General features: G+C 42.5%; 1 protein-coding gene across 1 annotated transcript; it reads left to right on the top strand.

Moving 5' to 3' along the window:
- Positions 1-312: 312 nt before the first annotated feature.
- Positions 313-4,333, top strand: rps4x (ribosomal protein S4 X-linked). Its single transcript, XM_031585191.2, has 7 exons — positions 313-397; positions 957-1,034; positions 1,202-1,382; positions 2,097-2,194; positions 2,628-2,799; positions 2,893-3,050; positions 4,152-4,333. Exons 1-7 carry the CDS (start codon positions 395-397, stop codon positions 4,251-4,253), a joined length of 792 nt encoding a protein of 263 aa, XP_031441051.1. The 5' UTR covers positions 313-394; the 3' UTR covers positions 4,254-4,333.
- The last annotated feature ends 11,341 nt before the right edge of the window (positions 4,334-15,674 follow it).

Here is a 15,674-nt window from a genome sequence, read left to right on the forward strand (position 1 = left end):
CAGCACACTGCAGCAGATGCTTAGCCTACATGATGGTCAAAAACAAGAGATTGATATTGAAACTCGGCCTAACATAAGAAATTAATGTCATATTGGGGAGCCCATCGGCCAAACTGCAAAAAAAATGTATTACTTAATCTAAACCATGTGGTAGGCTACAGAGATCCATACGTCGATGTGCCTTGATAGAAATATTCACCTTGATTTCATAGTTTCATAGTTGCCGTTATTACGCCTCGATAAAAACAAATGTAAACATTTATAAATCTGATTCGCCTGTCCGTTTGCATACAACGCACTGTGACGGTTGCGCAGTTTGGCCCTTTGCTTTCACCGTAGCGGCGCTTATCTGCGTTGGCCAGGAAGTGGATAGTCCTTTTCTGCATTCTCCAACATGGTGAGTAGCTCTGCCTCAGAGATTCTTAGAGGTTTTATCCTAAATCATCAACTATTTAGCGATTCTAATGTATATTTTGTCGAACAATTCCTATTTATAGGCGTGTTTGGAACCTATAACCATGAATATTTGAGCAAAACAAGTTATATTGTCTATAAAATATTTGATATTAAAATGGGACTGTTCTCCTAGCTACATAAGCTAACCATTTGAGCATCGATGTGGCTACAGAGTGTCCTAACTGGCGTGTCATATTTTACTTAACTTGCATTGGGAGAACACTATTTTCTGCTGTTTTGCTTTAGTGAAATGTTGGTCAATACCTTACATTTTAATGGCATGAAATGTTGTTTGGGGGGATTTGTGAAGTTGTTAGCTACACTAGGCCGCAGGCTTAGCCATCATTTTGGTAGCATACTGCCGGCTAAAAGCTAGCTCGCCTACGAGCTGGCAACACTTATGAAGCTGCCGCCGAATTGTGAAGCTAGCCTGGCTACTTCTCGGCTAAGAGTATGACAACATGCAGTTACATTTTATTCTGTGATTTTTGTGACTTCAGGCCCGCGGACCGAAGAAGCATCTGAAGCGCGTTGCAGCGCCCAAGCATTGGATGCTTGACAAGCTGACTGGAGTATTCGTAAGTTACCTGTTCATTGGGTGCACACAGTTGTTGTTCATGGGTGTTTTGTTACGAGCTTTTGGTAGCTTTTTAAGTGATTGTGAAAATTGTGATGTGATTTGTGGAAAGTTAATTGAGCATTCTTCTAGTTATTTTGCAACTAAAATCAACTGTTGTGTCCCCAGGCTCCTCGTCCCTCCACTGGGCCCCACAAGCTCAGGGAATGCCTGCCTCTCATCATCTTCCTGAGGAACCGCCTGAAGTATGCCTTGACAGGAGATGAGGTCAAGAAGATCTGCATGCAGAGGTTCATCAAGATTGATGGCAAGGTCCGCACAGATGTTACCTATCCTGCTGGCTTCATGGGTGAGTCGCCCTATAATGTTTGGATGGTGGCATGTGGTATGACCCACACTTTTAACACTGTCATTTGTTTGTTTTTTTCTGGACTGCATGCAATTGTACACATTTTGAGACAATCTACCCTCTACTATCTCACTCTGCAATGGGGTAGATATGATAAAATACAGAGTCAATGCCTTTTGTTTGCACATGAAGCTAGGACATGCTGGGTAGTAGGCACATGTTCATGTATTAAGTGTGCTAAGGGTTGAGTGGATTTACTTAAGTCCCCCTCAAATATGTTTGGTTAGACAAGTTCTTTTTCACATTTGTATGACTGTCTGAACTAGATATCAGGTGGAACTGGTAGTAGACACCAGTTGAGATTAGTAATCAGTGGTCTAACTAAAGGAGCAAAGCATAGCTTTATTGCATAGACATGGCAAGACATTAAATGTTTGGCTGGTTACAGAGGAGTACTGTAAGAATGGTTCAAAGTTTGTTGAGTAGATCATGTAGATGTTGGTTGAGTCATGCTATACAACATGGATAGCCTTTGAAATGTCCTTTGCATGATCAATTGAGAGGATGTGGCATGTTCAGTCTAAGAGTTTAAAAACAAGCCCAATAAAACCTACACATTTCTGACCCTTACTGTTTTATTAATATTAAATCACACTTTATTGAATGTTTAGACTTTTTTTTTTTAATGTAATAGCCCATATGCTTTTGAAATAGATGTCATCAGCATCGAGAAGACTGGCGAACACTTTCGTCTGATCTATGACGTGAAGGGACGGTTCACTGTCCACCGCATCACAAATGAGGAGTCTAAGGTGAGTTCCAACATGAGTTTTTCGTTGTCGTCCGCAATGAAAGGACAGTAAAAGCACTGCTTATTCTACCATTTTTGGGGGATTTGATTAGGCGTAACTGCTACATTTGTCATCGTAGCGTCTAAACAATTGGAATAACACACATATTGCATATATAAATCACAAGAATAATCAGTAAAAATACAAATACAAGTTTATTAAATGAAATTATTTAATAAACATTTTTACGTTTGGATTTTGGCAGGGTAGGCAGTGCCTACCTTGCCTACCCTGACTGCACGTCACTGGATACTTAACTGTGTGTAATGGGGCTCCTCTGGGTGGTTTTTGATTAGGGTTGAGTGACAAGTGAAGGACATTTTGAAGGTGGGCAAGTGAGAATGTGTTTTGGATTGTTTCGAGTGCTTATGTTGCCTGTTTGTGTTCTCTCCAGTACAAGTTGTGCAAGATCAAGAAACTCATCATTGGCACCAAGGGCATCCCTCACCTGGTCACCCATGATGCCCGCACCCTCCGCTACCCCGACCCCCTGATCAAAGTCAATGACACCGTCCGCATTGACCTGGCCACGGGCAAAATCACAGACTTCATCAAGTTTGACACCGGTGAGATGCCTTCCTCACATTCACACAGAATACTTCATGTAGAATAACAATATGGAACTTTAACTCAACTGTGACCCGACTGTGTTTGTGCAGGTAACCTGTGCATGGTCACTGGCGGCGCTAACTTGGGGCGTATCGGCGTGATCATCAACAGGGAGAGGCACCCTGGATCTTTTGATGTGGTCCACGTCAAGGACACCAGTGGCACTACCTTTGCCACCAGGCTCTCCAACATCTTTGTCATTGGCAAGGTGAGAACGAAGGGATCTGAATAACTGTCTAATGTAGAGCTTTGTAGATCTGTGCATAACTATGGGTTGACTTTGTTTTTGCTTGGGGTACTTCTGCATGGGTTTGCATTTCGTGGTTGGTCATAGGTTTGAACTCATCCTGGACAATGTTGTTGTGTATATACTGTTCAGAAAATCCTACGTGATCAGAAACATTTGAATTCACATGTGTTAAGCAGGTGGAACCATTTAGGAAAACATTATGATGACCCTGCTCCAAACTGTTTTTCATTCTTGTATTCAGCAATGGAAGTAGACATACTAGCATTTCCACTTATTGGAATGTTTTATTATTATCTATGTTATGAGCAATGACTGGTTTGAAAGTAACCGGTTGCAAATCGCTCTTTGTTTAAATTTTAAAACTTAGTTTTTATTTATTTTTTAGAGCTGTCAGTGTCTGTTTTATGGCTTTTGGCCCAGTAAGGCGTGCCCCAAAGGGATAGCGACCACAGTGCCCCATTGCCCCACATAGGATTCACCCCAGCGGGGGAGGCAACCGTCCCTTTGACCCTGTCCACTGACACATGTTCCTCAAGGCTATATGAAACCATATGGAATCTGATGCTTTAGCAGTAGTGCGCTTACTCCTATTTCCACTCCCTTAGCAACGATGCTGTGAAAAACTGCATTATGAAAAGTCTTGGGTTGCAAAAAGTTGGGGAACAATCTATAAAAATGTCCAACATTTTGTGAGGGCCAGCAGTTACTTTGATTGGTGCTTACTGGCCACATCAAGCTGGAGCACGTGGAATGTTCCAGGAGGTCTGCACATTTGAAATGGGTTTGTTCCAGTGCTGGCCTTGAGTAGGCCTTCAAGATTGGAAAAGATGTCTGTCCTTCTGTCTACAAGTTGCATTCTCACTGATTGCATAAGGGCCATTGCACTGCTTTTTCTAAGGATAGGGGTTTGTCCTTAATATTTTTCAACAAAATGTCCAATTCCGTGTACTAGAATCATATCAATTCCATGTATTCTAACCCAACGGTCTCTTGCGGTGCACTTTCTTCTGTGGTGAAATAACCCTCTCCTTCCTCTCCTCTCCTGCTCTCTCCCTACAGGGCAACAAGCCATGGGTGTCCATCCCCCGTGGAAAGGGTATCCGCCTCACCATTGCAGAGGAGAGGGACAAGAGACTGGCAGCCAAGCAGGGCAGCAGTTAAGCCCCCCCCCCCAACCCCTGGACTTAACAGTAGCCAACTGCATACAGTTTCCAATAAAAAAATCAAAGTGGTATTTACAACCCCAGTGTCTAAGTGGTGGTCTGTCAGGGAATGATTATATATAGGGGTCTCCATAAGGGTGTCTCCTTGGTAGTGGAGATCTTTAATGTTGCATGAAATACCTGAAGGTTAAATCCTTTTCTTCAGTTAGTCATTTAAAACCAGTCAATCCAACTACCTAAAAGGCATGCGAATCCTTCCAATCCCATCACTGCACCACCATTGACACTGATAAAGGCTTGCTAGAATGCTAACTGGTGTCTCTTGGCGATATTTGTAGCATTGTCATGATGTGAAGGCAATTCTTACATTTTTGGGGGGTGATCTGTTCTAGACCACAGGACTAAAGTATGTAGCTTCGATGGATAGTGGGAATAACGGGTTTGTTGCTCCTGCACGTGACCATATACCATCCAAATGAATTTGAAGACGTGAAGGCTAGTGTCCTGTAAAATCATGACTCAGAGAAGAGGAAACAGCTGTCACTAGAGCAAGGATGTTTACCTCAGGGAATGGCACGGTCACATTGGTGGTACAGATGTACTGTACGCACATGGATTCTAAACGTAGTATGATTGGTTTCCTGATTGTTGCAGGATAGTTTCACCAAAGGACTAATGTTGCCCTCCAGTGGTTGATGTTGACATAGCATGCACATTTTTTTTTTTTAGCCACCTGACTCCCTGCTGTCACATCATTGCTGTGAGGCTGAAGCCTTTAGCTGTTGCAGTGATACAGTGCATGAGCGTCTCAACTGGTTACAATAGACTGAATATATATATATTTTTTTTTTTTTTTAAGTTTTACAATGATGGTGCTGAGCTTGTAACAGTAAGACATCGACAACTGAGGGAATGGCTGATTTGCTAATAGTTTTGCAGATTTAGTGTGTGGTTTTGCTGTTTGGCAAGTTTTGGAAAATTGTGATGTATAAAAAACTAAATGTGAAGAGTTTTTAAAAAAAAAGAAGCAATTTCACTGTAGGTGACTGATTAAAATCGTGCGTGAGTGTCTCTAACACCGTATCAAATGTTTGGCACATTGTGAGCCAGACACCTAAAACAACGCTGTATATGCTGAGAAGCTGCCACAGCAGTACTATTTCATCTCCGTGTGAGTTAACAGCTCTTGGTTGGGGTGTGAATCCTGCAAAACCGAGTCAGAAATGCGCTCTAGAAATGAACTGTGGAACAGTTTCTGGTAATTAAGTGTTTCAACCTTAAAGGTGCAGTCTATAATTCAGATCTAATACATTTGTCGAATTCAGCAAATATCTAAAGCCATCCAGCTGCCCGTTCGGTGTTTTGTGTCTTTGTTCACCGTCTGTAAATGGCAAACAAATATTGTGGCTCAGACTGAGCCATAAACAATTCCAGCCAATCAACACATTGCTTCAGGTGCACAGAAGGGAGGGGTGTAATTTCATTGGCTGCTGGACTCAAATATCAACAACTGTGGATTCTACCTTTTAAGTTAGAGTTGAAGAGCACTTAATGAACTTTTTAAAGAAATAGTTAAAAAAGATCTGGATATTCTGGAGATGATAGAGGTGAGACTACTGTGTGTAGATGGCATACTCTTAACATGTCTGTGATCATCTTGTCCTGGTGGGTGAACATTTCACCATTATGTTGAGATGATCCTCAACCAATGTTTTAGTCTGCATGTTCAAATTCTGTTCTTGATGAATACATTTAGATTAGAATTTGACTATCTCAGACAAAAGGGCACAAATGTCAGTCATTTTGTGTGTATTCCTCTGCTACGATGGGCTGTATGCAGTGCATATCTTGCCTGTGCTGTTGTACGGCGCTGCATATCTCACATTGAGGTGTGTGTGTGTGTGGCCATATGGGGCCTGCTGAGCAGCAGGCTGTTCCTGCTGCTGCCTTTGGCCTGATGGCCAGGAGCACCTCCGCACGATGCAGCACCGCTCAGCTCAGCTCAGCTCAGCCCAAAACAACACACCCAGCAGGGGCCAGTGGCCAGCACAGAACTCCATCACCCGATGTCCTTGGGCTGGGTGGAGGTGTAGGTGTGTGGTCCTGTAACTGCTCTTTGGTCTTTACAACCGAGATGAATTACGTTTATATTTTGAATAGAGAAATTGCCAGTCATACAGATTGTTTTCTTCATAATCTTATATATAGGTTCACTTGATGTAAAGATTGGGTTCCAATGTTAGTGAACTGTATTTTGAGAGACTAAACGGTGAGAATGCGGACAGGCTCAAGGGGAAAACTGAAGAGAAAAAAAACCAAACTACTTTGACTTCCAAAAGAGTGTTGATTTGGTAAGAGTCCCTCAAGAGTATATTCTGCATGTGCACCGTTCCTCCCTCCAGAAAAGGGTGGGACCCTGGAACAATGGTCACAGTCATGTTGATAAAGAGTGAGCCCCCACCCTTCCAAACAGATGTTTCCAATCAATAGCTCCCATGTGATAGACATTCACAACGAGCCATGGAAATGATGCCTGATGCGATTAGAGTTGGCTACATGGAAGGCAGGTTTCTCTCTCTCTCCCCTGCCATATTTTCTTCAGGGCCCTTTACCACTTTACTCAACTTTAATTTATGTTCATTCTAATGCACCAGACAAACATGTACAACGCACTGGACACGCACTACCTAACTAGTAGGCTACTAGCGCTGTTCTGACGTCTGCCAGATGTGTTTTAGGAGGGGCTGTCTGGAATGGACTGGGGAATTGGGGGCGGGGGAGCCTCTCGCTGAACTCTAGCTGAAGCTGAGTTTTTCTCGTTGGTTTCCAGCACAGCTGTTAAACTAGACGACACATTCACTCGCTTAAACGGTTCTTTTTGGAGAATGTCTGTCTGTAGAAACTTGCAGGTTTAGTCATAACCTTGTGTTTATTACACAGGAGATGTCTATGACCAAATGTGTCAGCTTTATAAAGATGGTGTAGTTGCCACTACGATGTGTGGTGCCGTTTGAATTATCTCCTCAAATAAGCACATGAGATTATATATCAAAATATAACAACAGATTTAAGAGTGATAAAATATGGTTGGGTCTTGCGTACAGAGCGAGGGATTATTATGAAAACATACTGCTGTGCGTAGCCTATGTAGTTAGGGCGCTGAGTCTCAAAGCCCGGACAAGCACGGAGAATGACGTCTTGCGGAGTTGTTTAGCCTGGGTTCGCTGTAACCTAAGGGGCAGGTTTCGATTTGGCAAGAATGTAACGTAGGTTACAGTAATGTGAGAGAGCTCCGCACAGTGGACAAAGTTGAATGCAAGAAAAAAAAAAAGCATTGTACTCCCAACTCTGAGCATGGTTCTGTAATAGAGGATTTCAACTCGCAGAAAATACATCTTTTCACTGAACAAACATCGATCTACTGGGATTGTACAAGAGAGAAAATGCCATTTTGCAAGAGGACAATATCTCCCAAGGATGTCTGTAAGACTGACATTAAAAGACAGAGCGCGATTTTCACGGATTTGGTGGATGTGTGTGGTTTTACTCTATGCTCCGTACTCCGACAGCTCTCGGATTTATCCCGACAGTCGGTCAGCATCTTGGAGGACCTCGAGGGTGAACTTGTGTCTATTTGTCACCGATCCGGAACGCTGGAGAATAAAGTTATTGGTTTACAGAAACACATCGCTGCTCTTGCTGCAAGCCACCACCAAAGAGTAAGAATATGTTTTGATTTCTGGTTACCACTGTCGGTGTATTCAGTCCCTTCAAGAGCAGAATCTAATTTGCAGAATTACATTTAGTCGATAATGACCATACAGTGTGGATTAGTACAGTTGCTGCCCTCTATAAAACGCCAATTTCTGTATAACTTTTCACATTAAACCTGTGGTATCCACACACTCTTAACAGCAATACTGCCTATGAAGGATGAGTTGTTGATTTACCGCTGTTGCGCTCATATGGACATCACCCAGCTTGCGCGTGCATATCTTCTACGGCGCGAATGCAAAGTGGACATAAGCTACTTTCTGTTGATTAGAGTGCCTGATTTAGAGGGCTATGACACACGTAGGTCTGTCTATGAGTTTCAATTCAATTCAATTGTCATCATAAAAATCAAGGGCAGTTGAAGTTGTCAAGTGTTGAGTACTATTACCCTGCAGGCCTCATGGCTGCTCTGGATAGTCTATGATCGAGACAACAGAGTGACATCTTTAAATCTCCAAGCAACTTTTCTGTTTTATGTTTTCATATTGTAGGTTTTACATGTGCCTCGTTGCCATACGGACTCAGTGAAATACCTTGACTGTTGTGGAGCGTTAAGAAACAAGTGGCTTGCACTGTTTTGTTTTGTGTGCCTTTTTCAAATGGTCATTTGTCAAGACGCCTTGCTTATCCTGTGTGTCATACTGGGCTACTACCAGGTAGAAGTGACGGGATTCTTAGCTCCAACAAAACCCACGCATGTTCAGAGTTATCGTGTCTGAGCATCTTAGCCAAGTCAAGGTCACTACAGAGAAGTTCATGTGAAAGCTTGTATAGTCACAAGACTGAAGTGTGGTCAGTGAGTTGGGGGAAGATGTGTGTAGCTGAATGACTCAGATTTAATATTTCTCTAACCTCCAGTACATCTTATTGTTATATTCTTACCACCCACTCAATGGAAAGCATTTATCATCGTCTTGGTTCTGTAAAACTTTCAGAGAGTTGACAGTGTGATGATTTGAATGTATGTGTGAAATGAAGATAGATGCAACATTCAAGATGCACAAACAGATGCACAAACAGAAGCATGCTGGTTTGGGATTGTTATGGATTTTGTTTTCAAGACGTATAATTATGCTGACTATAGTAGTGGAATTACGTTTCTTCTTCACAAGTATACTGACAAAAATGTGTAATTGGCAGTATGATGACATGGTCCTTAAAGTAAATCCTAACTCCTTAGCTTAGTGGTGTCAGGTTGGATGGATATCATTTTGGATAGACTGTTTCTTGACCTTTCTCTAAGATCCATTTGATTCCAGATACATGGTGTGCCATTGGACTGAGGAACAGAGAGGTTACAGTAAGGCAGAGAGAGAAAGAAATGATGAGACCAAGAAAGTGAGGAGAGGAAAAACTCTCAACAAGAAATCATTCTTTTGGGGAAGAAGAATCTTAACAGCTTCCTGTTGCATGGTCTGAGCTAGGAGCAAATCTCATGAATTGGTTCAACTCTTGAAATACTAGACTTTGTCGTGTGTGTTGTGGTTTACCTAGTCCTGTTTCTGTTGTGGTGTGACTGATGCATGGATACAAACATTGCAAGATGTCCACGGGGGTCGACGCCAGCCTCTCCATTCATCCCAACACTCACATCTGCCCGCCATACCCTTCCTGTCTCGGAACTTAACTGGACCATTTCTAGTATTGTTCACAGGAAAAAGACATTTGACAGCAAAGAAAGATGAGCAATTATGCAACACTATTCTAAATATGTCTAATATTGTTTGCAGGAAGATCTCATTATTGGCAGTGTTTTGCACTGGGAAGGGAATTGGTGTATAGCTCTGTGCTGTGTTCATATTTCTGGGAAGAGATATGTGTTGTCCTGTTTCCCCACAGGCACCAGATTCCTCTGCTTGGAAAAAGATCTTTATGTTTATAGCATAACCTTTAACCGGAGTGTGCATTCTTTGATTAAATGCATGTACAGTTTGAAAAGCCAACATGTTTCTGCAAATGCAACAAACATAAAATACAGAATTGAACCACTTGATCAAGTTCAGCTTTAGATAAAAGATAATTAAAAAGTGCAAGGGTGTTATCAGAGATGTTGCTCGAGAGGTATTGCCGGATTTGTATGTGTGTCCCATTGCACTTAACATGAACATCATAAATCTTGTGTGAGAGCTCTGGGGCGCTACAGACTCAAAGCTCTATCACTGTGAAGGAGCAAGGAGTGTCCAAAGCATTTCAGACTTAGTCATAGAGATTGTAGTGGTCTTTCTTTCCAAAATGAACTCGTGTAGCTCCTCAATGGAATGATGTGAACCCAAGTGAAGTAAACAAAGTGACAGGAGTGCCACCGCAGATTTTCCATGTCTCCTCTAATAGTTCAGAAAACGCCGAGGCCCTCAGAGTCAGCTGTTCAGTGTTTACTCACCCAGATTCCTGTAAAGGCTTCCTCTGGATCATAATTCTCTCTTTCTCTCTTTCTCTCTCTGTCTCTCTGTCTCTCTTACATGCGCACGTACGCCCCCACACTGCAGGCAGTCATTAGCTTTTCATTCTTCTAAGCTCTCCTACATTCTGTTTTTTATTGTTTTTATTTATTAGAAGAGCTCTTTTCTTGTATAGTCACACTTGAAGCCTTTCTAGTATTTTTGCTGATTGGCTTATGATATTCTTGGGCACAGCTTATGAGCAAGTGTTTGTAGTTGGAGGAGCAAGAAGATCACTCACTGAAAAGAGTGCAGTGAACATTAAAGAGAGTTGTCACTTTACCCTTGGGGAAAAAAAATCAGTTTCCCAGTGTTGGCCGGCGCGACCTGACGTGACCCTTTGCCATGTGACAGTGAGGAAGGTCATTGGGGTGTAAATTCACCATCATAAAAAACCCTGCATTCTTTGATCCTCACTCCAGTGTTGTTACCTTGGAGACTGAAGGCGTAGGTCGGAAAGAAGGTCTGGCTGACAACCATATCTCCTCCTCCTCTTCTCACAGTTCGAGCTTTCTTGCATAAGAGCACAGTCTAAAGCCTTAAGCCTAACCCTGCAGTATACAGTATATATGGAATCAATTTCAACTAATGCTCCATCCTCATCTTCTGAAAAATATAGTCTTTGGTAGAACTCTGGCATACAAATGCCTTTGTTATGAGGTGTTTTTTTTCTTGGTTGATCAATTTATTATGAACTTGCAGAGGAATTTTTATTTAATTGGAAAATGGCACTTTGTCAAGATCAACAAACAGCTAACTGGTGGGCTGGTGTCGTAAGAGGTAGGAAATGATTTCCAGATGGTAAGGGGTCCCCGTGTAAGGAGAGAAGAGGAGAACAGAGGAAGCGGAGAGAAGACAGAAGACTTCCTGACAGTAGGGTCATCGCTGCCACCATGCGTTGGGGCCAAAAGAAATGCTGTGTGTTTGTTGGCACGAGTAGTGTAGTGAGGTCTAGGAAGGTGAGAGAAAGAGGTGGCACCCTAGAGAGACCTGCTGCTCATGCCAGGCTTGAGCGCTGCTGTTGATGAGGCCTGTACGTGTCTATGCCCCGCTGGCATCACCTCAGCCATGCCGCAGTGCAGGGCATTTTGTTGGCTTTTTCTGTATTTGTGTGTGGGTTTGTTATATGCAGAACTCGGGTGGGTTGCTACAGTGGTAATATAGAATACTAAGAGATGATGCCTGTTATTTAAAAATATCCATCTTCAAAATAACTAGTAACTTCATCCACGTAATAAGCGTGCCCAGAAAAGTGAATGGTAGGCTGACCAGGATTCATGAGATTTCTTGTTTAACGTTGAACTTGTATTGACAATAATAAGCAGCTGTGGGCTGATCTCGGTAACGTCACTGGGTCTTTTGGGTCCAAAGATAAATTCTAGTTTTGGCACATCAAAGTGAAGTTACAATCCTGCTAGCAATTAGATTTCAACATTTACACAGGAAAAAGGTTACTAGTGTTAGTAACTATGCCCATAGCCATGTTCCAGCTAAAACTATCAAACAACTTCGCTGTCACTCTGAAAACATGTGTCCCCCTCCTCAGTGTTTTCCATCTGGGAAGACCAAGCACGTGTCTACCCTTGTTTTCTGCTGTCACCTGTTCTTATTTCATTTTGCTTCATGCTTTTCGCTTCTTTGACAATGAGGATTCACACTCTCTTGCTTCTTCTTGTGCTAAATAATAATGGAAAACGACCTGCTGTTATGTAGGTAAACTATCCGTAGTTACAGGTGATTATACACTAATAAAAGCATAATTGTGATTACTATATTCCATATCTGCTAATAGATCTTACATATGTTACCTTTAATGTAAGGAGCCAGAATGTGACAACGTTACTCTGTTCCTATTTCACTGTAGTCATTTGCATGTAAAGCATGATTTTGTGGCTTAAAACTAGTTTTACTACATACTGCAAGTGGCATGCTTGCACGCCTCCTTTGTGACTATTTTGACTTGTGACAAGTAGAACCAGGTGGTGAGTGCAAAACTTGCTTTTACTTTGACGTGAAGAGAAGATTCAGTATGTATATTTTCCTCTATCTTAGTTAGCCTCTGGTCTGTAAACACATCTAACTTATAGTAGAATGACTCGTTAAGGCTATCTGTGGTCTGAAAACACATCTAACCTATAGTAGAATAATTCGTTAAGGCTATCTGTGGTCTGAAAACACATCTAACCTATAGTATAATGACTCGTTAAGGCTATCTCTGGTCTGAAAACACATCTAACTTATAGCAGAATGATTCGTTAAGGCTATCTGTGGTCTGAAAACACATCTAACCTATAACAGAATGACTCGTTAAGGCTATTTGTGGTCTGAAAACACATCTAACCTATAGCAGAATGACTCGTTAAGGCTATTTGTGGTCTGAAAACACTTCTAACCTATAGCAGAATGACTCGTTAAGGCTATCTGTGGTCTGAAAACACATCTAACCTACAGCAGAATGATTCGTTAAGGCTATCTGTGGTCCATGATGTGTACACAATAGTTTAAATATTTAGCAGATTTTCAAAGCGACTTACAAAACATTAGATAGAAAAAAACCAGTAAAATCAAGTAATAAAAATAATGGAATGGAAAAATTCATAAAACAATATTAAGTATTATTTGAAAGTAAAACCAGATTGATGAGGGTAAAAAGTGTCAAAGTAAAAAGTGTAGCCAGCCAGTCGGCACTTGAGGTTTCTATTCCACTCAAAGGGCAAAGGGCTCAACACTGAGTCAGACATCTGTGATGCTTCCTGAGGAATGATTGAGTCCAGTGCATAACTATTGTACAGCCTCCTGGGGACCAAGGGATTGTTTACTTGATGAAACTCCTGATTCCATGATCTCCATGGCATTCCAAGCTCCAAGCTCCAAGCTTTGCACCTGTTGTTTACTAGGTTGGACATGTTTCTAAGTGTCGGTGTGTCTATGTGTCAAGTCAATGTGTGACGAAGGGAGAGAGCAGTCCCCCACTCTGGCCTGGAGCTCTGTTCCCCCGATCTCACACACTGACTGTACCTCTGGGGCCCTCTGACCCCGGGGGCCGATCTCACACTCTGTACCTCTGACCCCGGGGCCGATCTCACACTCTGTACCTCTGACCATGGGGCCGATCTCACACACTGTACCTCTGACCCCGGGGCCGATCTCACACTCTGTACCTCTGACCCCGGGGCCGATCTCACACTCTGTACCTCTGACCCCGGGGCCGATCTCACACTCTGTACCTCTGAGGGTTTTTCCATTCTAGTACATTTGCTGCTTTTTATTTAGTATGTGTTTTACTTGCATGGTGATTGTTTAGAAATGGTGTTTGTCGCTTCCAGGGAACCTGCAAAGTAGGTGTCAAAGGCCGAAAGGGGTGGTTCTAAAGGGGTGGTTCTAAGGGGTGGTTCCTGTGTGCTTTTTGATTGGTGGAGAATGGCCTACTGTGCTACACTTTGTTCAATTAGTTGTGATTGGATAGATGTGGTGACAAGTGTAACATATGCAATGCAGTAGACAGAAGGGGAACCCTGCCTATGTCCTGTACTCCACTCAATTCAATATAGGCAGGGACGTGCACAGGAGGGGGCTAAGGTTGCCCGGGCAACTGCCCGTCTGCCCTCCTCGACCGAAGGACTTTTTTTTTTTTTTAAACAGTATAACGGCGGCGGTTACAAAAATGTACGTGTTACCCCTTTTTTCCAGGGCAGAGCAAAGGCCCTTCAAAATTCCTGTGCACGTCCCTGAATATAGGTTTGATGTTTTCCTTCATAACCTTAAAACACTGCCTATGATTAAGCAGTAGTGGTACACAGCAGGTGATGCTATATACCACTGCTACAGGACATGTTGCCAAGCAGAATGCCTTTAGCGCCTGTAAAAGTGGTCTATGTGTCACTTGCTTAGGGTGTGCGGTTGTTTTTTGTTTTTGCATGGGTGCTAGCAGTTAATGCAATTTGGCCCACAAACACCTGCTGCAACTTGCTGAGTCACAGAGTGACATGGATAAATGAGTTTCTTTCGTCCACAAACTGAAGTATTTGCAGACCTTTGTCCACAAAAGAAAAATCATTAATTTGAGTTGTATTGAAACCAAAGTGCATGTCATTGCATTTACAGTAATTACATTAACACTTTCTACCACAACAATCTATTAATCAAGGCATTAGCGAGTAATTGTGATACTAATTGTGTATCTGGCAAGATTGATTCGACTATGAGACTACTTCACCGGTATTTCAGTCCTTGAGATAATACAATTGATGTGTATTAATAAAATGTCTTGATTACACTGTTTAAAAATACAATATAGTGTTCAAGTACAAGTTACAAGGACACTTGAAGTGCCAGTGTGTCAAGATATTTTGTCACTGAACCATCTTTTCTCAAAGTATGAATTTAACATAAAATCCATTACGTTCAAATGGACTTTGACCTGACAGTCATCTGTATACTTCTGTTTGAGTAAGTACTTTGAATGGGGCAGGCCCCTAATATCCACTGAACATCTTGAGGAGCCACTCCCTTTAGAGCAGCGTCCGTCCCTCACAGAGTCACTGCATAGTATCTGGTCCCACAAGGGTCTAACACGTACTTAAAGGGTCTCTATTGGTGTTATCTAACGTGTTTATTGAATGCTAGATTGGGAATGTTTTGGTTTATGAAGATGAGGTGATAAGGATGGAATTTGAATAGTTCTGCCTTGCATATAGCAAGTATGTATGAAACAACAGACGTGCATAGATGCATGACTTCAAATTGTCTGTGTAAACATCTTTGTATCCGTGTTGTGGTTTGACCTCGTGAAGCATTTATTTGCTGTGTGTCTGTGTGTGTGTGTGTGTGTGTGTGTGTGTGTGTGTGTGTGTGTGTGTGTGTGTGTGTGTCTGTGTGTGCATTGAGTTGTGGGGCTGACGCGGCAGAAATTGCTGCAGTGTAGAGAGATGCTGCCCTGATGGGAGAGAGGGAGGGATACGGAATAGATGGAGAGGCACGCGCGAAACTCATCTCTGACTCCACTCCAAGCCTGAAGGTGTGAGTGTGCATCAGACGCAGGACGAGTGCTGAAGGTGTGAGTGTGTATCAGACGCAGGACGGGTGCTGAAGGCTCTATGTGTCATTCGTTTACTCACCAATCCTCCCACCAGAGACAGTGGCACTGAGTCTCAGTCAATGAGTGCCTCTCACTGAAGGAGAAGGAGAGAGAAGCGGGAAGATCGGGG

Source organism: Clupea harengus, chromosome 18 (genome assembly GCF_900700415.2).
Source record: "Clupea harengus chromosome 18, Ch_v2.0.2, whole genome shotgun sequence".
In the NCBI taxonomy this organism is placed as follows: Eukaryota; Metazoa; Chordata; class Actinopteri; order Clupeiformes; family Clupeidae; genus Clupea; species Clupea harengus.